Consider the following 24,726-nt stretch of genomic DNA (forward strand, 5'->3'; position numbering starts at 1 on the left):
GATCCAAGTGTTTCCAGCCCCCCAAGTTGGGGTAAACCGACACACACAAAGGAAGCCTTTGTATTGGAGATTTCCATTCAAAATACCAGACAGCCCGAATGTAGCCTACAAGGATGGCCACTTCTCCCAATAAAGTGACCGTGATTATTGTCTGTGACAACTCTGTATGTGGACTCCCAGCCCTTGATGCTCTGGGTCCAAGTTGCGCCGCCTTTCAGTACTGATATGCCTAAGGAGATTCAAGATCAAATCAGCACCCCAATACTTGGTGTGGTCTATGGCGTTAAAAGGGTTTCCAGTCAGTATCCACTGCGGCCTGTCTGCAAGCACTACTGGAGCAGGACAACCAGGGTTAGTGCCGGCTGCCACTCAGCCTGAAGACTCAGCCAATGGGACAAACCCACTTTTCCGCAGTCGCGTTATCCAGGGGTGGGCGGGTCTCCTAGGCTTTTCCCCGGTTGCTGGGCAACGGGTTCACGCTTCCCTCTCCCCACCCACCCACCCACCCACCCACGCCTGAGCACCACCCACTTCGCCACCCTCTCTAGCGCTTGCGTACTACACCCTTTTCGTCCCTTCGTCCTTTACTTCCAGTTATGTAAGCACAAGCTTCGCTTTGTCAAACCAGGCTCTTCTCCGAGCGGAAGTGCAATAACGGAAGCGGAAGTGAGCACGCCGGAGACTGCGGGTCTGAAATCAGGTTGACGCATCTACAGACACTGACTGCTGTGCTCCTCTGGGTAGGCAAGGCTCCGGGATCGGCCCACGGCCTCTGCAGTCCCACCTCCCTATCCGGCGCTCCTTCCAGCCTTAAATCCGCTATCCCCGCCGTGACCACGCCCCTCCGCGCCCTACGTCCTGGCCTCTCTGCATCCTGGCTGCTCTGCGTCCTGGCTGTTTCCCCGGGGTAGAGGGGAGAGGCAGCCATCCTCCTGCTGAAGCGGGGTAGAGGCCTTTACTGAGCCCAGCTGAGGACCAGCGAGGTAGAGTCTCAGACTCTAGTAGCGGCTGGAGAACTGGTACCTGGGGTAAGGAGGATGTGGGACCTGAAGTGATGGAGAGGCCAGGGGGCTGGGCCTCAGCTGTGTTGAGTTGTTCTGGGGAGGGGACCATCCTTTTGGTTTAGGTTTTTCTACATATGCTCTCAGACCTTTCCATCTCAGGGACTTGTGGTTACCCACGACCACTGTCATCAAGCAGTCTCTCATTTCTCCTATCTCCCATCCATTAGAGGATATTGACTGACGTTAGGGTAGTGTACGAGCGCTAGCTACTTTCCCCTTACCTGTTTTTGAAAGGCACCAGCAACAGATGGGCTATTTCTCTTGCCACTCACCTTGACTATAGCACCTCCCAGTTTAAAAAAAAATTCCAACCGGCCAGTTTACATCCATGAACACCTTTGGCCTGAAAAAAACGTAAATGGATAACATTTGAAGCCATTTGTTTTCACATTCGGAGATTCTATCTCCAAACTGGAATTTGGATGTATTTATAGAGCTGATAATGAAAAGTTCATGCATTAAACCTTTGGAGTCTCCTTGCTTACATGGGAAGATCTCAAGGTACTGGGAACGCAAGACCCCTTGCTCATAATTGTCATTTTTTAAAAAAAGGAAGTATCCTCAGTTACATATTGTAGGCCCTTTACAACTTGCCATTTGTCTTATCTTGCTGCCTTGCAGATGTTCTTGTCCTAATTCTTCCTCTCCATTTCCACCATCTGCAAGGTGTGCTGGATGTTTATGCTGGTCATTGGGTAGAACACTGTGACTTCTGTGTTGCAGATCCTAAATTCATTTCATTTCTGAATTGACTCCACCTTGGTAAGAAGGATATATTCCTTATAATGCTATCAATCGTTGTTCCAGAGCTTAATACAAAGTATAAATAGTTTTAATTTTATAATGGGAGTCTGCAAACTGTGAGTGGAATTTTTTTTCTCCTTTATTACATCTGTCTGCCCTTTTTTATTCATTTATTTCAGCAAATAGACACTGGTTCTAGTGTGTCTGTCTGTTCTGACTAGCCTTTGTCTTCACACAATCCCTGTACGAAGTCTGCCTTCTCTATACTGTCTAATATCAAGGCAAGACCCATCGTGTCCCAGAAATGAATATAAACTGTCAGGGGGCAGAGATGTAATTCAGTGGCAGAATGTTTGCCTGCATACATGAGTCCCGCACTACACTGTAAAAGGTACAGCTGCAGAAAGTGTCAGCTTCCTGAAGTCCAAATGATTGATTCCCTGAGTTGAATCATGTCACCAGTAATTATGTCACTGCAGTAACCCAATTACTGTCATTACAATTTAATGATAGATCCTGACATCGTAATCTATCATTTAATAATAATAATAATAATAATAATAATAATAATAATAATAACAATAAAAGCAAGGCTTCTTTACATTTTAACACAAAATGTATAATTTGTTTTCACCCAACTTTTTTTTTTCTTTTCTTTTTTTTTTTCCGGGGCTGGGGATCGAACCCAGGACCTTGCGCTTCCTAGGCAAGCACTCTACCATTGAGCCAAATCCCCAACTTCACCCAACTTTTGATGTCTAAGTTGCTAATGACAGCCTCAAATTCTACCAGTAGGTAGTAACCAGTAAATTCTTAAAATGGTAGTCCTGTGAGGGTGCCTTTTTAATTAAGCCTAGAGTTTTTACAGCTTCTTCATTGGTATGATGGTGCTTAAAGCTTTTGCTACCCATCAGAAAGTTTGTTTCACAGGTTAGTGTGTGTGTGTTTGCGTGTGTGTCTGCGTGTCTGCACATGTGCATGCCTGGCTGGTGCATACACAGTAAAGGCAAGATAATCTCTCTGCCCTAGGTCTTCAAGAGGCATTATTTTGTGTTGCTTTTTATGAATTGAGGATTTGTTGTTAATATTTTATCAAGAATTTAGTGGGTTGATGCCATGTTTTTTAAAAACCATAGGAAAAATAGACCATTAAGATGCATGGTTTCTGTTGGAATTATTTTTACTATTGCTGGACATTGTCTGCCTGAAGAATGTCTTTTATTTCTATACAAGGACTTAGGTAACTACATCTTACTAAGGCAAGAATTCGGAAATACTTTCCCACATTCTGCATTCTGACTCTTAAACTATTTTGTTTGAAATCTATATTTCAGTTTTCCATAGAGTCACTATCTCAAATGTTGCAACTATTTAGTATAGTACATTTTTAATAAGTCTCTTTTTAATACCTTTACTGAGTGCGCTTGAAACATTTACCTAGGTTGTTTGATTTAACATTTGCATTAAAATATATCTATCGGCATACTCATACCTGTCACTTCCAACGTGTGTCCTAGCACATGCTTTTTTTCCTGTCTGCCTCCATCAGAGCACCACCATTAGACCACTGCATGCCTGTGTCTCATAGAAAGGAGCTCACCCCTCACACCAAATCTAAGAAAACCTTGAAGAATAATAATTTTATACTTTTATTCAGTACCTTCATGCCTATGACTCCTGGCGAGTAGGCTAGGTCACATGGTATGGAATTAACACACACACATACACACACACACACACACACACACACACACACACACACACACACACACACAGAGCCATAAAATTGCAGTCAGAAACTCCCTTTGTTTCTTGTAATCAGAAAGAATTCTGTCTTCCCTTAAGACCCTATCATGCCACCTATGGTTTCATGCTATAGTTCTCTTAATACTCTGGGAACTGAACACGCTGGTTCTTTGGTCTAGTCACCCCGTCATGCTCTTCCTATAATGAACCTCTTGCTTGGACCTGAAGGCTCACTCTCCCAGTCCATTGCCCCATCGTATGGCTGCTTACGGCTGCCATCCCAGCTAGAACTTTAATAAACCTCCCATCTGAAGGGAGATCATGTCAGCCTCTTTCTACAATGCAGTAACTTTATTGTTGTTGTTGTTGTTATTGTTATTATTATTATTATTACTTATTTGTGACAATCACTAGTCCACTTTCATCACTACAAATTTATTATCAGTGAACTATAATTTTATGTGCATCAAGTCAGTCTGCTTTTTTTTTTCCATCAGGGTGTGTGTGTGTGTGTGTGTGTGTGTGTGTGTGTGTGTGTGTCTGTGTCTACTTTTAGTTATCAAAAATAATTCAAGTCGGATGTGATGGAACACTCCTTTAGTCCCACCACTCACCAGAGAGACACAGGTGGATCTCTATAAGTTCAAGGCTAGCCTGGTCTATGTTACATGGTGAAACTCTGTCAAACAAAAAATTAGTACTTTGAAGGTTACCCATGTTTCAATCTATATTTTGGATTTTTAAATTAACTTCTACAAGTCCTAGGTGGGAGATAATTACCCATTTAAAAACCTCACTCAGGCTGATGAGATGGCTTAGTGGGTAAAAATGGCTGCTGCCAAGCCTGATGGCTTGAGTTCAACTCCTGGGACCCACATGATAGAGGAGAGGGTACATGAATGGTCCTCGGGCCTCCACACATGCACCATGGCATGTATGCATACCACACATGTGCCATGGCATGTATACTTATCACACATGTGCCATGGCATGTATACTTATCACACATGTACCATGGCATGTATACTTATCACACATGTGCCATGGCATGTATACATACCACACATGTACCATGGCATGTATGCATACCACACATGTACCATGGCATGTACGCATACCACACATGTACCACACATGTATGGATACCACCTCCCACCCCCTTTCTCCCCCAGAGAAATAAATAAAATAAAAAGACTTTGCCTCTTTGTATTTAACTGAGGAATGCCTTGACTAGTAAGTGGAATTTTAAAAGATATATAATGTATAATGTCTTTGTGAAAGTCCCACTATAGAAATTAGTGTATGCTTCATAAAACGTCGTCGGTACTTCCACTGAAAACACCCCTAGTCAGTGTGTCATGGAGCTTGGTGACAAACGCTTTTTTTTTAGAACATTAAATATTGTCCGTGTTTGCGTTGGTGAGTGTCTAGAAATAATGCCACAGTCGCTAATCGTGGATTTATTTTATTTTTGCAGATTCATAAAATCCAATTATGGGTGTAAGAGGTTTGCAGGGGTTTGTGGGAAGTACCTGCCCACATATATGTACAACAGTCAATCTCCACGAGCTGGCAGAGAGTCACCGAACCAAGTACCCTGGAAGTACGCCCACCATTGTGGTGGACGCCATGTGCTGTCTCCGATACTGGTACACAGCAGAGTCCTGGGTGTGCGGCGGCCAGTGGAGAGAATACTATTCGGCTTTGAGAGACTTCCTCGCGGCCTTCACATCTGCTGGCATCAAGCTGATCTTTTTCTTTGACGGCACGGTGGAGCCGGGCAAGCGAGACGAGTGGGTAAAGCGAAGACTTAAAAACAACAGGGAGATATCCAGGATCTTCCACTATATCAAGTCAAAAAGAGAGCAGCCAGGCAGGAACATGTTCTTCATCCCCTCCGGTCTGGCCATATTCACGCGGTTCGCCCTGAAGTCGTTGGGCCAGGAGACTTTCTGCTCATTGCAGGAGGCAGACTACGAGGTGGCTTCTTATGGCCTGCAGCACAACTGCCTTGGGATCCTTGGGGAAGACACTGACTACTTAATTTATGACACTTGCCCCTACTTGTCAATTGGTGACCTCTGTCTGGAGAGTCTCCAAACCATCCTGCTGTGTCGAGAGAAGCTCTGTGAGAGCCTGGGCCTCCGTGTGTCAGACCTCCCTCTGCTGGCCTGTCTACTTGGCAATGACATCACTCCAGAGGGCATGTTCGAAAGCTTTCGGTACAAGTGCTTGTCATCCTATGCTTCTGTGAAAGAGAATGCAGGCAAAAAAGGAAATATTATCCTAGCCGTCTCCGACTATATCTCCAAAGTTCTTCATTTGTATCAAGGTGAGAAGAAGATCGAAGAGATGCTACCCTTGGGGCCAAACAAAGCTCTCTTTTATAAAGGAGTAACATCGTACCTTTTGCCAGGGCAGAAATCTCCATGGTTAGTTCAAAAACCCAAAAGCATAATAACAGACAAGCAAATGGCGAGTTTAAACCCCGGATCCAAGCAAGAAGTCCCCATGTGCATAGATCCTGAATTCAAGCAAGAAGTTCCTGTGTGCACTAATCCCGAGTCCATGCAAGAAGTTCCCATGTGTATGGACCCTGAACCCAACCAGGAAGCTTCCCTGTGCATGGATCGCGAATCCAAGCCAGAGGTTCCCATGTGCACTGATCCTGAATCCAAGCCAGAGGTTCCCCTGTATACAAACCCAGAGAGCAAGCAAAAGTCACCTTCAGAAATAGACCCCAAGTGCAATCTAGAAGCACTCACGTGTACATACCCTGAAGTTAAACAAGAAGATGCCATGGATATGGAACCGGAAATAAAGCAAGCAACCATGGTTTCAGAGTCTGAAATCTTAAAGGCAAGTGGATGTGCCTCCCCCACCTCATCTACAATGTCATGATTGAAAGTATACCTACTAACGGGTTTGATCGGGAGCACTTGTTACCTGCAGGGAGGACCGTAGGAGGATCCAGACGAGAAACCTCTTGAGTCTAGTTAGGAAGATATATGAAACCATGTCATAAATACATTTGATACTGTCTCATGAACGGGATGGGAAAGAGCTGTAGGATTCTAAGGACAGACTGTTGTGAGTTAAAGAGAAGGTTTCCCCATGGAGTCAGGCCCTCTGGAGGACACATTTGCTTTGAATAATTCAAACGCGGGGGGTGGGGGGTGTTATAGGAACCCTGCAGATGTAGTGATTCAGATTAGTGTCAATGTGAGGCATACTGGTAAACTATCCAGGCAGGAGCCTAGGGCTCAAGGAGAAGGAAAGCTGGAAAGGATAGGGTGTAGCCACAGTCTAAATGTAAATGCTAAGAGCTTTTGCCGACTAAGTTAACATTAAGTCAAAGTGCAGTTCCACAAGAGACACAGGCTTTAGCTTTTCTCTGTCAACTCTTACTTAGAACAGCCCTGTAAAATAGATACTTTTCTAGTCATGCCTATCTTTGCCATGGCTTCACTCGCACTAAGCCTATGCTTAAAACCCTTGGGCCAAATCCCCAGTCCTGTTATCTTGGTCATATAGATAAGGTGGAGATCCACAGAAATGACCAAAGCTTGCAAACTCTGAGCCAAGCATGATTTACCCACAAATGTGTTAGTATTACGATGCTGTCACCACCATTCAGAATACAGATATAGGAATCCCATCTCAGTGTGTATCCCTAGCTGTCCTAGAACTCACTACCAGGCTGACTTGGTACTCACAGACATCTGCCTGCCTCTGCCTCCCTAGTGCTAGGATTAAAGTCCTGTGCCACCCACCTGGCTTTCTCACTTTCCATAACCAGTCTTTGTACTTCTTGTTACTTATATTAAATGGGTTTTCAACTTGTGCAGTATCCATTTCTTCCAGCGTTCTTTTTCCCTGGTTTCAGCTATCTCTTGTGGAAATCACTGTCTTAATTGTCAAGAACTTCTCCTGAGTAAACATGTACCCTTTTTAGTTCATTTGCTATGCTGTGTGGAGAAATCAAGTCCTTTATCTTGTATTTTTCTTGTAATCCTTACTATCTTGTAACAAAAACATGTAGCCAAGAAATAACAGTATCCAGCCTCTGCCTGTCTCTAGCCTCGTGTCCCACTGATTTTCTTCCGTTTCCTTTGGTTATGTGGTCCTCACCATATTGTTCATGCTTTCCCGTCTCGTGGGCAACTGCCACGAACTTTCTCCTGGTTAATGCTTACCAGTCTCTTCTGTTACAGCCTCTGTTAAAAGTGTGTCTTACCCAGCCGTCTGTGGGCTTCAGTTGGAATCTGTTTATGTGATCAGCAGCTCTCTTATAGACCGGCCCTGAGTTTTCCCAATGCCAAATGTCTTACACCTCCATACTGTCTTTTTATAGCCGCTCCTCCTTAAATATTTGTGGGCTAAATGCCTTTCTCCCCCAGCTGTAAGTTAGCTCCTTAGTAATTTCTGTCCCTGCTACAAGCACATCAGTCTCTCCTTTTTAAAAAGCCATTGACCTCTTTTCTGTTAATGGATTGTGACAAGTAAACTAATAGCAATTACAGTAAAATGTAGATTCTCACACTCCTTAAGCGACTCATAGGTGGACGAATACTAAGAATTTAAGAAAGCAAACTGATTGTTTGCACTTGGGAAGCTTTGCTAGTGCTTCGTGGAAGAGAAGGGTAGAAGAGACCTGCAGGGCAGTGCTGGCAGTCTGGGTAGTAGTGAAGTATGTGTGGCCTGGTGGGAAGGGTTGGTGATCGTTAGGACAGGAAGAAGGTGAGTTTGACTTTGCTTAACCTTCAGTTTTATTACGCAGATTAGATGTGATAATGCTACTTCAAGTACAGATCCTGCAAAGATTGTCCTCAGATCCTTGTATCTAAGGAGTCTTATTGAAGGCAGCGCTCACGTTATGCCATTGGGCCACCGCTATGGAGGTAGAAGCTCTCAGCTCCCTTCTGACGTGAGGGCAGAGGTGTCCAAGGCTCCTGATACCCATTACTAAGGCCAGGATTCTCACCCAGCCTTTGGATCTGACCTGGCTACATAGAGATGAAATTGATCAGGAGTTCCAAGAGCACAGAAGTAAACGGGATCCCATGAAGCTGCCTCCTCCTGGTCTCCTGTGTGCCATTTGTGTGATACCTGACACAGGCTTAGCCTGGGCTGTCCCAGAGGGAGGTGATGTTGGCTTAGCCTTGCCAACTGCAGCCACCCAGCTGACTTCTGTCTTCATCTGTCCCCCTTCCCACCCGTTCTCTGACTCAAAGTCTGCTTGTGAGGGACCTCCTGCCTCCTACTAATGCCACAGTTTGGGTAGCGCTCTCAGTTCCTGCAGTAAGGGTGGTCCTGACAGCGTAGGAGAGACCACACAGGGAACCTCACTTGTTATGAAAGAATTTAGTACTTGATTCCTGTACCTAGTGAAGCAGTACTGCACGCTTTTAAATAGAATGTGATGGGATTGAATGATGGTTTTTACACACTGGTTATACTGCAAAGAACAGATCTATACGGTTTTACTACAGTTATACTGAAAAGAACTGATTTAAACTCACTTCTGCAGAAACCTAAGTAAAAGACAAACTTGGATAAACAAGCTAGAATTAGGAAACGGTAGTCAGAGGAGCGCTGCATGGTGCTCTTTGGTGTGGGGGGGTCCCCACACTCATTTTCAAACTAAATAGTTTTTAAAGATAGGTGAAAGAGCCCTTGCCAGTAGAGGGTTAGCAGCAGTTCTGCTATGCATTATGTGTTAGTCGGAAATGCCGAGGGCCTGGGAGGGGCACATAGGAGAGCAACAGATTGTGGCATTTCCATGATCCAATAGCATGATCAAAGTTCTGATATCAGATGGGTGTAGCTCAGCCATAGAACGTATACTTAGCAAGGCCCTAGATTCAGCCCCTGGCACCAAGAAAATAACAAAAGAGCTGATGTCAAGATTTGAATTTATGTTTTTCAATTCAAAGAAAAATATGGAAAAGAATTTTGGGTATCAGCCGCTTCAGAATTCTCGATCTTTCTGCCTAAGCCTCCCAAGTATTAGACTTGCAGGTGTGTGTCACTACAACTGGCTTAGAAGTGAAATTAACAGTAAATAGGTTTGCATTTGGTTGTAGAATTCCTCCTGGAACCCCCGAGTCAGTAGCTGCAGCAGCTAAGGGAGGAGAAGGGCCATTTTCAGGAAGTGATTGAGTTCTACCACACAGGAGTGGAATGCGGCACCTTTGACGTGTGCACACTATGTAAGCCTGAAGTTTTATTCCCAGGAGGAAGGAGACAATTAGAAGCCATTCTCTTTTTATGTGTCTTAAAATTTGTAGGATAGAATCTTAAATATTCAGCAAAGGAACAACAAGGAGAATGAAGAGAAAGCAGTTATAAGAGGAGAAAAGTGATAACAGCTTAGGTACTATAGAGAGTAAGGACTATAGAGCATAGGTACTATAGAGAGTAAGAATTATAGAACATAAGTACTGTAGAGAGTAAGAACTATAGAGCATAGGCACTATAGAGAGTAAGAACTATAGAGCATAGGTACTATAGAGCATTGGTACTATAGAGAGTAAGAATTATAGAGCATAAGTACTGTAGAGAGTAAGGACTATAGAGCATAGGCACTATAGAGAGTAAGAACTATAGAGCATAGGTACTATAGAGCATTGGTACTATAGAGAGTAAGAATTATAGAGCATAAGTACTGTAGAGAGTAAGAATTATAGAGCATAAGTACTGTAGAGAGTAAGAACTGTAGAGCATAAGTACTATAGAGCATTGGTACTATAGAGCATAAATAGTATAGAGCATAGTTACTATAGAGTGCAGGTATTATAGAGAGTAAGTACTGTAGAGCATAGGTGCTATTGAGTGTAAGTACTATTTAGAGCATAGGTACTATAGAGCGTAGGTGCTACAGAGCATAGATACTATAGAGTGTAGACAGAGCAAAGGTATTAGTGAGCATAGGTACTATAGAGCATAGGTGCTACAGAGCATAGGTACTATAGAGTATAGGTACTATAGAGTATAATAGTATAGAGCATAGTTACTATAGAGTGCAGGTATTATAGAGAGTAAATACTATAGAGCATAGGTGCTATTGAGTGTAAGTACTATTTAGAACATAGATACTCTAGAGCGTAGGTGCTACAGAGCATAGCTACTATGGAGCGAAAGTATTAGAGAGCGTAGGTACTATATAGGTCAAGGAATAGGGATGGCCACTGTGGAGCCCACCAAACAAACTTCAATGGCTAGCTTTAAACCCATGCTCACACAGATGTCCCTGGCTATCTTGGTGGGCCATTAGGGTGGGCATGGGTGGTAGGGACATAGGAAGTCAAAACATGGAAACTATAAATATCAAAGTATAAAAAATTTAAAAAAAATTTAAATAGGGCTTGGGCCAAAGTGCATCTGGGTTTGGCGATTGGGAGGTGACTATTCTAGTGATTGTGGAGAGCTGCTACAGCACAGGTGTCTGGGTTTAGCTGTTGGGAGATTGCGGTGATTATGGACAGCTGCGACTGCAAAGGTGCAGCTAGACTGCTTGCTGGGGTCTGCAAAGGGCAGCAGAGGAGAAGAGGTCAGGACCTCACAGACATGAGCAAGAGCTGTGCGCTGGATTGACTGATGAACTTAACTGTTTGCCTTTGCCCCCACGCTCACCCTAGTTAAGTCTTGCAAACCTGGCTAACGGCAGCTAGAATTCCATTTTGCGTGATTTAGCCCTATATGAGCAGATATAACTTCCAGTGGAAAGGTTTCCTGTGGAAAGGTTTCCCGTGGAGCAGTGCAGGCATGGCCACAGCGATTATACAGAACCACACGCTTCTCTGTCAGGCGAGAAATCAGATGGAGCACTGCATTCGTATCGGCCCTGATAATGACTAAGCTGCAGCCAGAGGGCGGGGTGGAAACAAGCACTGGGTGCTGTTAATACAACTGAGTTAAGAAGCCCAAGTGCACAACTTAGCTGCCAACACTCAGCCTTCAGAAGGGAGTGTTATATCTTAAAGTATATGTAATTGCCAAAATTCTATTTTATTGGAAGAGTACAATTATATGGCTCATTATGATTTTCTAGGCAAATCCATAAAACTACAAACTAAAATACAAAATAAAGAGTAAGAAGTGGCCTGGGGATGGTAGCCCATTATTTTAATCCTAGGATCTCTGTGACTTTGAGACCAGCCACTTGTCTACACAGTGAATTCCAAGACAGCCAGGCTAAGTAGAGAGACCCTGTCTCAAAAAAGAAAAAAAAAATTAAAAACAATCAAACAACAAAAAAGTCAAAAGTGAAAGTGAGTTAAAAACTAGAAGTGGAGTTGGAGAGATGGTTTAGTGGTTAGGAGCACTGGCTGCTCTTCCAGAGGACCTGGGTTCACTTCCCACTACCCATGGCAGCTCACAGCCCTCTGTAACTCCAGCTCTGGGGAGGGAGAGTCTGACACCCTCCCACCTGTGCACATGAAATAAATAAGTTATTTTTTAAAAAATTAGAAGTAATTTTGCTATTAAAAAATAAACCACCATGAAATCTGTGAACATCTATATTGGAGACTGCATTAGTATTTCTCATTTTCTTTTTTTTTTTTTTTTTGGAGACAGGCTCCCTCTATGTAGCCCTAACTGTCCTGGAACTTGCTCTATAGACCAGGCTAACCTTGAACTCACAGACATCTGCCTGCCTCTGCCTCCAGAATGCTGCAGAGATTAAAAGTGTGCACCACTACCACATAGGCTGGCTTCTCATTTTCAAGGAAAAGACACACCAATTGGTTACCCAGTGCCAAATGGTCTCACTGAAAATATACATGTAAGTATGGACTCAACAGGTGATATTTAGGAATATGTATATGCAAATACATATGTGCCCACAGTAGCAGTTAATGAAAGAAGAAATCTTATACTTGAAAGAGTGTGGAGGGCTGTATGTGAAGGTTTTGAGAGACAGAAGGGAGAAACATTGTAATTCTATCATCATCTCAAAAGCAAAACCTGGTGGTAGGTCCACCTTGGTTTAAAGAAATACTAGCAGCTAAGCAGGCGTTTTGTCATGTGTCTAGTAAGAACAGGTAACTGACTAGTATTGAGTCAATCATTGCTGTTCATTGATAGTGTAAGGAGTCAGACATTTTAAGTACTTTCTGTGTATCAGTTCATTTAAACCTCACAGTGATCCAGTGATTAAGACTCAGATCTCAATACTGAATCTGTATAATTAGGTCTACATAGGTGCATATAAATTAGATCCAAAGATTTGGTTGTATAAGTCGTCCTAACATGACATTTTAAATGCCTTTTGGTAGACAGGTTAGATTTAAAATTCTGAGTAGTACTGTAGACAGAGCATAACCTTTGTTCCCACAATAAAGAGATTCGTTCTCTTCAAGAAAAAAAAAAACCTACATGAAGATCATTATAGACCTTTTGATCTAAAGTACCTCTTTAGTGAGAAAATTTAAATTATATCTTCTGGCATGCTGTGTGACACAAAGAGGACAGATACATGTGCTGGGCAATGGCTTTTGCTAATAATTGAAGCCAGGTGCGGTGGAACATAAAAAAAGGGAGAGAGGGAGAAAAATTGAAGAAGTGAATATAATTTCTAACACCAGTCTGCGCCATACAAGTAACAGTTGAGCCCCATGAGCAAAGGGTGGTCAGCTCCAGTTGGAAGGAGGGAGAGGTTTGTAGAGATCATGATTGAGGTGAGCCCAAGAGGGCCATGAAGTGGGAGGTCAGGAAGCCGTGGGGCTGGAAGCTCAGTTAGCCCTTTTGTGAGAGCCCTAATTTAAGGACGGTGGTGAGTATAAGTTTATTAGGAGTCTTGAGCCCTGGAGCAGACAGAGTAAAATAAGGTTCTGCACAGGTAAGTATAAGATTGCTAGATTGCAGGAGAAGGGCAAAACAAGTGAAGTTTTGAACTTGTTACTCCAAAACCAAAGCATAAATGTCACTTGACATCATGGATTTGAACTACAGTTCCCTGTTTGAGTATTTTAAACTGATAAGTAGTGTTGACTATTTCTTTCTAAAACTCCAAAGTTCGTTTATTTTCAAGGAGAAATCTGTTGCGTTTGAATCCTTGAACAGGTTGCCAGGATGCATCATGTCCACTCAGAAAGCTACCTAGTGTACAACATTTTGAGCAGTGGAGAGATAGAGTGTAGTAACACCCTGGAGGACGAGCTGGACCAAGCCCTCCCAAGCCAAGCCTTCATCTACCGCCCAGTCCGGCAGCGGGTCTACTCACTCTTACTGGAGGACTGGAAAGGTGAGGTCAGCTGGTCTGTTTGAGCAATGAGTCTGTGTGGAGTTGGATTCTGAGAAATGAAGGAGAGTGCATTCTCTTAGGACAAGCAAACGGCAGGTTTTGTCTATAAAATCTGCTGAAGAACACCGTTAAAGATGAATGCCATAAATCGTTACTCTCTCTGTGAGTTTGAGGCCAACCCAGTCTGTGTAGCGAGCTCCAGGACAGCCAGCACCACAGAGAGAGACCCTGTCACAACAAGCAAACAAGGGGAAGTCGTGGTCCTCCAAACAAGCAAACCAGGAGGATTGTTAGCAGATTGGAGCATCTCAGCAATGATGGTTTAGAATCAACTTTGCTCTTTGCTCCTGCCCAATGCCAGCCCCTTCCCAGGTAGTTGAAATCAGTGTCTCTCCTCCCCACCTTTATAAAGAGGCCAAACAGCCTCTTGGAGGCTGTACACACTTGGAGATGTGTACAAGTGTTTCCACACACCAAGTTTTAGGCAAGAAACCAGAAATACAAACAGACTTGCATATTTAAATAGCCCTAGGAAAAAACAAGCACAGGGTAAATAGGAAAGGTTTTTCAAAGCGTAAATGCACTGCAGGGAGAGAGGTGGGACGGTGTCACTGAAGACGGTCCATCCCTGCACTGAGTTTACTCCATTAGGTACAGACAGCCTTGGTCAGTTTATTCAGTGTAGATGTCAGGAAGGGTGGATCCATGATGTGACTGTCTATTCCCAGGGCCGTGTGAGCACATCCTGCCTACCCTGTCTTCCCAATTTGCTTCCCTCCCTCCTTTGCCACTGTTGTGAAAACATTTAGTAAGAACTGCTGCCGGATTATGATAGTCCTCTCTGATCTTTAAAACAGTTTTTAAATTTTATATATGAGTGTTTTGCTCGTGTGTATATCTTTGCACCATGTGTGTACCCAGTGCTGTGGAGGTCAGAAGAGAGTGTCAGATCCCCTGAAAGTGGAGCTTTAGGTGTCTGAGAGTGTCCATGTGAGTGCTGGGAATTGAACCCAGGTCCTCTGGAAGAACAAGACCTTTTAACCACCAACCCATCTCTCCAGCCCATTCCTTCTGGTCTTGAAGTCACTTACAAAACTCACATCAGACTTTTAAAAACGAAAGTTCTGTGTGTTTGGTGTGTAATTATTATAAAATTTCAGCTGGCTTGGGGTTTTCTGTTTTCATTATTTCCCCCTTTGCACAAAGCAGTGTGACTTGGGAAATGCAGTAGCTGTTGTCGACATGATCATGTTTATCCCCGGGGTGAGAGGAAAAGTCCTGAGGCCAGTGATGTGCAAGGACTTTGTGCTCCTCTTATACCTACTGACCCATTGTCTTTACACAGACGGAGCCAGCACTGGTCCAGTGGTCAAGGAGTGGTTTGTGTACCCTGGTAACTCCCTGAAGCACCCAGACCTAGTCAGGCCTCTGCAGATGACCGTTCAAGGTATGTAGAGCCTTAAGCTATCCATCTTGGGATGTCAGCTCAGAAAGAATACATCTTATGATTTTCTGTTTGCAGAATTACATGTTGTCTTAGGGCTTCATTGCTGTAAAGAGAAATCATGACCAAAGCAACTCTTTATAAAAGAGAACATTGAATTGGGGCTGGCTTATACTTTCAGAGGTTAAGTCCAATATCATCATAGCAGGAAGCATGGCAGCATCCAGGGAGACATGATGCTGGATAAACCAAGAGTTCTACATCTTGATCAAAGGCAGCCAGACGGAGACTGCCTCTGCCGGCAGCCAAGAGGCCCTCTGCCGTCCTGGGCAGAGCTTGAGCATAGGAGACCTCAAAGCCTGCCTTCACAGTGACACACTTCCTCCAACAAGGCCACCTGACGGTACCACTTTCCAGGGGCCAAGCATATTTAAACCACCACACATGTTGACTGATGTTCATTTTAATTCCTGTTCCCTGAAAGACGCCATTGGCAGGGATCGGGGTAGAGAGGTCAACATTGAGGATCTTCTTAAGTCCACTTTGATTCTGTTTTTTTAAAGACAGAGTCTCTCAATGAACTTGGAATTCACTGATTTGACTAGACTTGCTGACCAGTGAACCATAGAGACTGCCCAGTGTCCATGTCCCCAGCTCTGGGATTGCAGGGGCATGCTGTTGCCCCTGGATTTGTGTGTATGGATTCTGGAGGATTAGGCTTATGCCCTCCTGCTCATGTAGCCATTTTACCTACTAAGCCATCTCTACGACTCCCTGAGACTTCCTGTGACTGCACCATGAAGGCATTGGCCTAATCAATGGCTTAGGCCATTGGTAGAGTCATAATTTGATGGTATTATTGGGCACGTGGGAGGTGGGGGCCTCAAGTTGGGGGAGGTAGGTATGTGAGATATGCCTCTGAAGGCATTCTCCTCACAGAGAGAATCTGTGATACAGACAGATCCTCTCAGCTATCTTTACCTGTCGTCGTAAAGACTTAAAGATGCTTTGTCATACCCTTGAGCATCTTCTCTCCATGTCAGATGGCAGTTTTTCTTTTCTTGAAAAGTAGCATTCACTGGCTGCCACATGGTGCTTCCCTTTTCAGTGAACCTTCTCTGTTCTTTCTCTTTTGTAAAGGCCTCTCCCAAGACTATACTTTGAGGGGTCATTTCTATAGTTCTTTAAAGGCCTTTCCCTTTTTGCTTTCTCAACAAGTAGAAATAAAAAAGAAATCAGGTGTTTTCAATAAAGAACAGGGAGGTAAAGGACTTCAGGGAAAAAATAAAGAGATTCCTTAAGAATTAGGAAGGAGAGTTGGTTGCAATGGGCGGTGCTTGTGAGCTCGGTACCCAGAGAGGAGGAAGGGTCCCAGTTCAAGGCCAGCTCGGGCTGGATAGTGAGACATTGTCTCAAAAAGGAAAAAGAAAAATCAAGAGGAGGTTCAGAAAGGAGGGAACAGACAAAAGGAAGGAAGAAAAAGGAATTAAATATTGGCTAACAAGGAAACAGAAAAGGAAGCAGACTCCTGTCTACTGTGTTCTAAATATGTCCTCCAAACTTATGCACTGGAAGCAGAGCCAGGCACGTGATGGTTCAAGACAGGCAGGGGGCCTTTGAGAAATGAGTGGGTGATTGGGTGGGTTTGTGCCTTTATAGAAAGACACCACAGGAAATTGTCTTGTTCTTTCCTCCAAGGAGACACAGGCTGTCTCTAGACACAAGTAGTTTGCTCTAAGGCTCCCTGCTTAAACCCTGAGAAACCGTTTTGCTGCTATAACCAGCCCAGTGTGTGGTATTTTGTTAAAGCAACCCAAGTGGGCAAAGGCGTGGGTCTGCTGTATTCAAAGAGCTCACTGACAGTCATATTCCCCTCTGGGTCCCTTGTGTTTACATGCTTGCATGTGTGTGCACACCATTCGCTCGGCAGTACCTCGTGAAAGATGGCTTTTTGGTAACCCAGGACAGGATTTAGTTTTGTACTCCAGCTTAAAGACTGCAGGGCTCCTCCATGAGCTGCTGTTCTAGCTTCTCCCCCAATGAGCTTCCTCTCCAGCTTCTCCCCAACCTCATTTATGGTTTTCGTTTCCTGAGGATTGAGTATGGGAATAGTGATGCCTGTTTCCAGAACTAGACAACCTGAAATGCAGGTGATTTCTTCTTGGTGTTGTTTTTTAATCGTAAGTAAGTCTTTATTACAGAAGCTTGGGGAAGCTGATTGAATATGCTGATATAGCTAGCTGTCTCTTGAACAACTGTTAGTGTTGTCTAGCACTTAGTAAGTAAACAGTGCTTTTTGGCTACATAGGGTATCTGACTTCCCACGGGCTTAGTCTTAGAAGACTTGTCATAGAATAAGGAAGATTAAGCCTTTCATTTCATGAAAATGGTTCTGTTTTTAACCCACTTTGTTCCCACTTTCTTGTTTCAGTTCTTCCTGTCCTGAGTAGGTCAGGAAAGATTTCTGTGTCCCAAACATGTGCAACCACATGGAAGGTTATCTGTCTCTGCATTCCTCAACAAATGAGTGTAGACCACATACAAAAACAGAAGGGGCAGGGCGGGGTGGGGAAAAAAGAGAACAGAAGGAAGCTGTCGAGTAAATGTCACAAATGTGGATTATAAGATAAGGGTTGCACCTACACCTTTTATATCCATTGTGACTGTTTCCAGCACACTAGATAGAAACAGGGTACCAAGCGTGGAGTCAGCTTAGCTGTGCATAGATAGGGTTCAGTGTTCTAATGCACTCTAGTCACTGAGCTGTGAATGTTTTATTATGAGAAACGGCCAGTTGAAGTGTACCCAGCTCAGACTCGCTTATTGCCTTTTTTAAACTGAGCTTTTATTCTTATCCTCTGTGGACATAAGACAGACAGTTCCATATTTGTTGGGGTTTTTTTTCTTAATTTGTTTTGCTTTATTCTAGTTAGACTATTTTTTCATCTTAGGAATAAACAAGGAGAAAACCCTTAAAGATAACTAACAGTTTCTGACACTTAATTTGCTTGTTTCTGTTCATTTGCTTATGAGGAGTACATAGAGGCTCTGGTTTCCCATCTTCATGTTTGCCCATCTCCTCTGATTCACTTCTAAGCACTTGTGTTTATAACTGTGTGAACACCAGTTGGGCATTGCTGTGTACTTATTTGGGGAACCCCACTGTAGCTCCCTAGACATGTCTTACAGTCTTCAGAAGTGGCCTCCCATTCCTTGGCCTTGGAACTCCATCCTTCCTAAGGTCTGTACTACCTACTGTCCTTATAGACTTTACCACATTAGAAATTAGGTTTTGAAGCTGATGTTCTCTCACTGTGGTCTGGAGACCAGAGTGTATGTTGTGGCTTCTGAATTCTGGGCGTAAATACCCCAGCTGCATGAAATTTAGGGGTTCCATTGGTTCTTTGTTTTAGCCCAGACTCTAGATGAGAACATGGATGTGAATGTGTGAACTGAGAATGAGTGCCTGAGGGTGTGTGTGCGTGTGTGTTTCACAGTGTGAATGAGTCTAAGTGTATGTGAATGAAAGTGTGTGTTTGCATATGTGTGGGAGTGTGTGTTTGCATGTGTGTGTGTATGTGTACATATGTGTGGGAGTGTGTGTTTGTGTGTGTGTGTGCATATGTGTGGGAGTGTGTGTTTACGTGTGTGTGTGTGTGCATATGTGTGGGAGTGTGTGTTTGCGTGTGTGTGTGTGCATATGTGTGGGAGTGTGTGTTTACATGTCTGTGTGTGTGTGTGTGTGTACATATGTGTGGGAGTGTGTGTGTGTGTGTGTGTGTGTGTGTGTGCGTGCGTGCGTGAGAGAGTACATGTGTGGTTGTGCCTGACATGCATGGACAAGAGTGTGTGTGTACATTTCTCTGCTCTACGAGCTGCTCTCTTGAGCTGATCACCTTTTTGTTTTGTTAAACATACTTCTTGTAAAGTACAATTATTTAACTAAAAATCTCCTCTATTTTGGGGCAGTCTCAGCAACCAGTTAGTTGCTTGTCCCACAATTCCGAAGAATTTATCTAGGCATTCTTCAAATCACATCCCACCCTGCCCTGGTGAAGGTGATACTGGAGACCCATGGAAGAAGAGAACAGTCCTATAACAAAGCCTTTGTGTAGATACACCAGAGGGGCCACATACTCTGGAGGATTCTTTTCTGATATCTGGAGACAAAAACCTTTTATCTCCTACATTTAGTGTACATGGGCATTTGGTGTTTCTTAACAAGTTATTGATTGCATTCGGAAATGAAGTTCTCTGACATTAAGGGATTTGAGGCCATTTCTCCCACCCCACCAAGTTGCTGAAAGAAAGAGTGCCAAGGAAAAGAATGTGGCCCCTGCACCTGCTGTTGTAGAGAAGCAGGAGGCCCAAAGCATGGTGAATCCTGTTTGGAAAAAGGCCTAAGAACTAAGAGATCTCACCCCAATCCATTTAGCCTCGACAGCGAAGCACTGTATGGCTGCAAGCCCCTCCTGCGGTTAACAGTCCACCCCTGGCCTGTCAAACACTGAGTCAGCTTCTCAAGCTCCCCCACAAGTGCAGGCCAAAGACAGCAAGAAAAACAGCAGCAGAATTGTTGTCTCATGCCGAGAGAAAAGCTGCTGACTAAGGGACAACCCCACTGAGGGACCACCTGTCCTTTGAGTAGGGGTCAGCACTGTCACTACCTTCATGGAGAACAGGAAGTCTGAGCTGGTGGTGGCCACCCATGATATAGATCTCATTGGGGTAGTAGTCTTCTGCCTGTTTTGTGTTGCAAGATGTTATCCCCTACTGGATCATCAAGGAGAAAGCCAGACTGGAGCACTGGTCCACAGGAAGGCATGCACCGTCATTGCCTTCACACAAGGTAACCAGAAGACAAAGTAGCCCTGGCTAAGCGGGTGAAAGCTATCAGGACTAACCACAGGGGCAGATGTGATGAGATCTGCCCAGAGGCAACAGCCTAGGTCCAAGATCTGTGCCTTGATGCACCAAACTGGAAAAGACAGAAAAGAGCTTTCTCTCCAAACTGGGTTAGATGTACACTGCTGAGTTTCCTGTTGAACATAAATGCAATAAAAGTTGTCCTTCCAAAGAAAGAGAGGGGGGATGAAGGGAGAGGGGAACAGAGAGAAGGAGAGGGAGGGAAAGGAAGAAGTGGGGGAATTGGTTTTGAGGTACTGGGTAGATGGCCCAGCAGTTAGGAGCAGTGCACTGCTCTCACAGAAGACTGGCTTTGGCTCCCAGCACCTACATGGTAGCTCACCACAGTCTGTAACTTCAGTTCCAGAGAGGCTGATAGGTTCTTGCATGCAGTCACACAAGCACAGACACACACAAGCACAGACACACACAAGCACAGACACACACAAGCACAGACACACACAAGCACAGACACACACAAGCACAGACAGACACACACAAGCACAGACACACACAAGCACAGACACACACAAGCACAGACACACACAAGCACAGACACACACAAGCACAGAAACACACAAGCACAGACACACACAAGCACAGACACACACAAGCACAGACACACACAAGCACAGACACATACCTTAAAGGAATAAATAGATAAATTTAAAGGAGAGACTTGGTGTGTGGTCTTTCTCTGATGGCTCTCTGTAGTCTCTCACATTTCCAGGCTGCTCAAGGTCACTTTCTAATTGCCCATGAATGGTGAAGCAGTCAAAGGATGCTGGGTGGTATTCAGACTTTGCATGTATCAGAATCTCCTGGTCTGAGCGCAAAAAAAAAAAAAAAAAAAAAAAAAAAAAAAAAAAAAAAACCAAATCGCTGGCTGATTGCTAAGATTTTCCAGTTGGGTATAGTAGGGTGGGTTGAAACTGTTTTTCTGGGTTACCAGGTTGTCTTGTGGTTGCTACTCATGCAAAAAGACCCAGGTCTAGGAGGAGAGAATGGAGCCCACCAGTTCCATACTTGTTTTTATTCATTGCTGGCATGCCACCAGTGTGACGACGGCCATTGAAAACCAGGAACCAAAGAGATGGCTTGCCCACTCATACGCTCTCTGCCTACAATTCTGGGCACTGTACTGGTCCTTGTGAGGAGGCCTCGCTGCAGATCCATACTTTACAATGGATGCCTCTGCTTTCTAGTGCAGGGAATACCACCTCAGCTTCCCTTAGGGTTGCTGTGTCTGTCCCCTCCCGCCTCGGTCTCCCTTTTGATGTTTCAGTCAGTTCCCACTTCAGCCAGAGTCAGTCCTCTTTCACAGACGTAAGTACAGCCTCCCTTTGTGCTCATCTCCTTTTCATTTCTGTAGTTCCATCCTAAAGACCTGAGATGTTTTCTGTCCCTGAGAGTCTCTTCACCCCAGCTAAATCCTCTGTCTTCAGTCTTAGCTCATGCCCGCCTTCAGGGAACTCTCTGCTTAAGACTATTGTTAGTGCCACCATTTGGACAGTGTCCGCTGCTCCTCTGGGCCGTGCATGAGCTCCCTGGATGCTCACACTGGGCCTGTCTTGTTCCCAGTTGGGCCTTTGGTACCCACCGTCAGAAGCATATGTCACATGGATGGTCTGTATTGCTTCTGAACATTCTCCACAAATCACGTGTGTCTGTGTTTGTTTTGACTTAAATCTGAAATTCCCCACAGGCTCATGGTTTCAACAGTTGGTCCTTGGATGGTGGTGCTGTGGTAAGGGCTGTGAGTGCTTTAGGAGGTACGGGCTGGCTGAAACAGTGGGTCTTCCCTGCTTCGGGTTATGACCTATGTCTACAACTTGTGGGTGGCAGCATGAGTAGCTGCTGTCCAGTGTTCCTACTCCCTCAGGTCACTGTTGTGATGTTGTGAACTCCTCTGAAGCTGTGAGCTAAAATAACTCCTTAGTCCTCTCAGTTGCTCTGTCATGTAGCTTCTGTAATATTAGACTTATGTGTGTGAGCAAGGGGAGCACCAGGCGATCCCACTGTCAGTGGACTCTGAGCAAGGGGAGCACCAGGCGATCCCGCTGTCAGTGGGCTCTCAGCAAGGGGAGCACCAGGCGATCCCGCTGTCAGTGGACTCTGAGCAAGGGGAGCACCAGGCGATCCCGCTGTCAGTGGACTCAGCAAGGGGAGCACCAGGCGATCCCGCTGTCAGTGGACTCTCAGCAAGGGGAGCACCAGGCGATCCCGCTGTCAGTGGACTCAGCAAGGGGAGCACCAGGTGATCCCACTGTCAGTGGACTCAGCAAGGGGAGCACCAGGTGATCCCGCTGTCAGTGGACTCAGCAAGGGGAGCACCAGGTGATCCCGCTGTCAGTGGACTCAGCAAGGGGAGCACCAGGCGATCCCGCTGTCAGTGGACTCAGCAAGGGGAGCACCAAGTGATCCCGCTGTCAGTGGACTCACAGCAAGGGGAGCACCAGGTGATCCCGCTGTCAGTGGACTCAGCAAGGGGAGCACCAGGTGATCCCGCTGTCAGTGGACTCTCAGCAAGGGGAGCACCAGGCGATCCCGCTGTCAGTGGACTCTCAGCAAGGGGAGCACCAGGCGATCCCGCTGTCAGTGGACTCTGAGCAAGGGGAGCACCAGGTGATCCCGCTGTCAGTGGGCTCTCAGCAAGGGGAGCACCAGGCGATCCCGCTGTCAGTGGGCTCTCAGCAAGGGGAGCACCAGGCGATCCCGCTGTCAGTGGGCTCTCAGCAAGGGGAGCACCAGGCGATCCCGCTGTCAGTGGACTCAGCAAGGGGAGCACCAGGCGATCCCGCTGTCAGTGGACTCTGAGCAAGGGGAGCACCAGGTGATCCCGCTGTCAGTGGACTCAGCAAGGGGAGCACCAGGCGATCCCGCTGTCAGTGGACTCTGAGCAAGGGGAGCACCAGGTGATCCCGCTGTCAGTGGGCTCTCAGCAAGGGGAGCACCAGGCGATCCCGCTGTCAGTGGACTCTGAGCAAGGGGAGCACCAGGTGATCCCGCTGTCAGTGGACTCAGCAAGGGGAGCACCAGGTGATCCCGCTGTCAGTGGGCTCTCAGCAAGGGGAGCACCAGGCGATCCCGCTGTCAGTGGACTCAGCAAGGGGAGCACCAGGCGATCCCGCTGTCAGTGGACTCTGAGCAAGGGGAGCACCAGGCGATCCCGCTGTCAGTGGGCTCTCAGCACTTGATATTTGGTTATAAGGGAAGGAAGGGACAGAGTCTTAGCATGTGCTCATTGCTGTCTGCCTGCAATTCCAGAAGCCTATTCTCGAAACAGTGCCCAGTCCACACGTGCCTGCCTCTCTTCTTGAAACCTCCTCAGAGCCCCTTCCTCAGTTTACTTTTTCCTCCATTTGAACTGAAGTAATTTTATGGTAAAATCTTTGTATTTCTTTTACATACCTGGGATTTTAACCCAGGCACTTCTGCATGTTAGGCATGTGTCTGCTAGAAAGCTGAACACCAGCCCTTAATCTTTGCATTCTCAACTTCAGTTTACTTACATGGTCTTTTTTTTTTTCTGTTTTGAGACAGGATCTCTCTGTAGCCCTGGCTGCCTTGGACTCTCTCTTCCATCCATGCTGGCCTTGACCACACAGAGATCCCCCCTGGCTCTGCTACTTCCCAAGTGCTGAGATTAGAAGCTGATGGGTAATCTTTTTGCTGCATTGCTCTTCCCAGGCAGCTGGCAGCCATCATTTTCATGGACCTGCTCAGTATAAACGTCCCAGTGATTATAAACATCAGGACATAGGATAGTGCGATCAGAAACCTCTGTGACAAAAAAATGAGTTGACTTGTTTAGATTTTAGTGCTGAGGACCCAATCTAGGCCCTCTAGATGCTAGGTCAGCACTGTACCCCTGAGTATCCCCAGGGCACTCTCTAGGTCAGCACTGTACCCCTGAGGATCCCCAGGGCACTCTCTAGGTCAGCACTGTACCCCTGAGGATCCCCAGGGCACTCTCTAGGTCAGCACTGTACCCCTGAGGATCCCCAGGGTACTTTTGTTAGGTGCTTTAAGTCTTTGCACCTCCTGGAGTTGAGACCCTGAGCAAATGGAGGCTGGGAGTGAAAATGGTCACTGTTCACTCAGCCTGGGAGCCCCTCATTCACCACTTCCGCTATCTCTGATACTATATATATTTCACAAATCTTCAGGTTTCTTTAATATTAAACTCCAATGTATCCAGAAGTATCATTTTCATGAAGAAATGGTCTTTACTGTCTCAAGCACTGAAGTGAATCTCTCTTTACTTTGATGCTCCGGTGAGACAGACACCGGTCCTCAGACTATTCTACCTCTGTGTTTTAAAATGCTTTGTCTGGGCGGAAAGATGTAGGGGTTTGTTTATTTGATTTTTAGGAATTGCAACCTCTGACTTTTATAATTTAAAAACTCTCTTCTAAGTACTTTAATATTTGAAAAAACTATGAGAGTAGAAGTTTATTATTTCCCTTCTATCAGAGGCTGTTAGCAAGCCTTTTGTTTCTAATGTCTCACAGTAAGTGTGTTGGGCTTTGTGGGCCCTGTGGCTTTATGTTACTTGTAACCTAGGTCATCAA

The 24,726-nt window shown here is 45.2% G+C and overlaps 1 protein-coding gene across 13 annotated transcripts in view; it reads left to right on the forward strand.

The window, feature by feature from the left end:
- Nucleotides 1–650: 650 nt before the first annotated feature.
- The window catches only part of Fam120b (family with sequence similarity 120 member B), a 46,249-nt gene continuing 22,173 nt past the window's right edge, over nt 651–24,726 (forward strand). For 5 of the 13 annotated variants that reach the window (XM_087553203.1, XM_087553214.1, XM_087553222.1 and 2 more), the window contains exons 1-4: nt 678–1,028; nt 5,032–6,413; nt 13,623–13,803; nt 15,149–15,250. In XM_087553203.1, coding sequence (XP_087409329.1) covers nt 5,049–6,413; nt 13,623–13,803; nt 15,149–15,250 — 1,648 coding nt within the window. In that variant the 5' untranslated portion in view covers nt 678–1,028; nt 5,032–5,048. 13 annotated transcript variants of the gene reach the window in all.

This window comes from Rattus norvegicus, chromosome 1 (genome assembly GCF_021556685.1).
Source record: "Rattus norvegicus strain SHRSP/BbbUtx chromosome 1, alternate assembly SHRSP_T2T, whole genome shotgun sequence".
Classification (NCBI taxonomy): domain Eukaryota; kingdom Metazoa; phylum Chordata; class Mammalia; order Rodentia; family Muridae; genus Rattus; species Rattus norvegicus.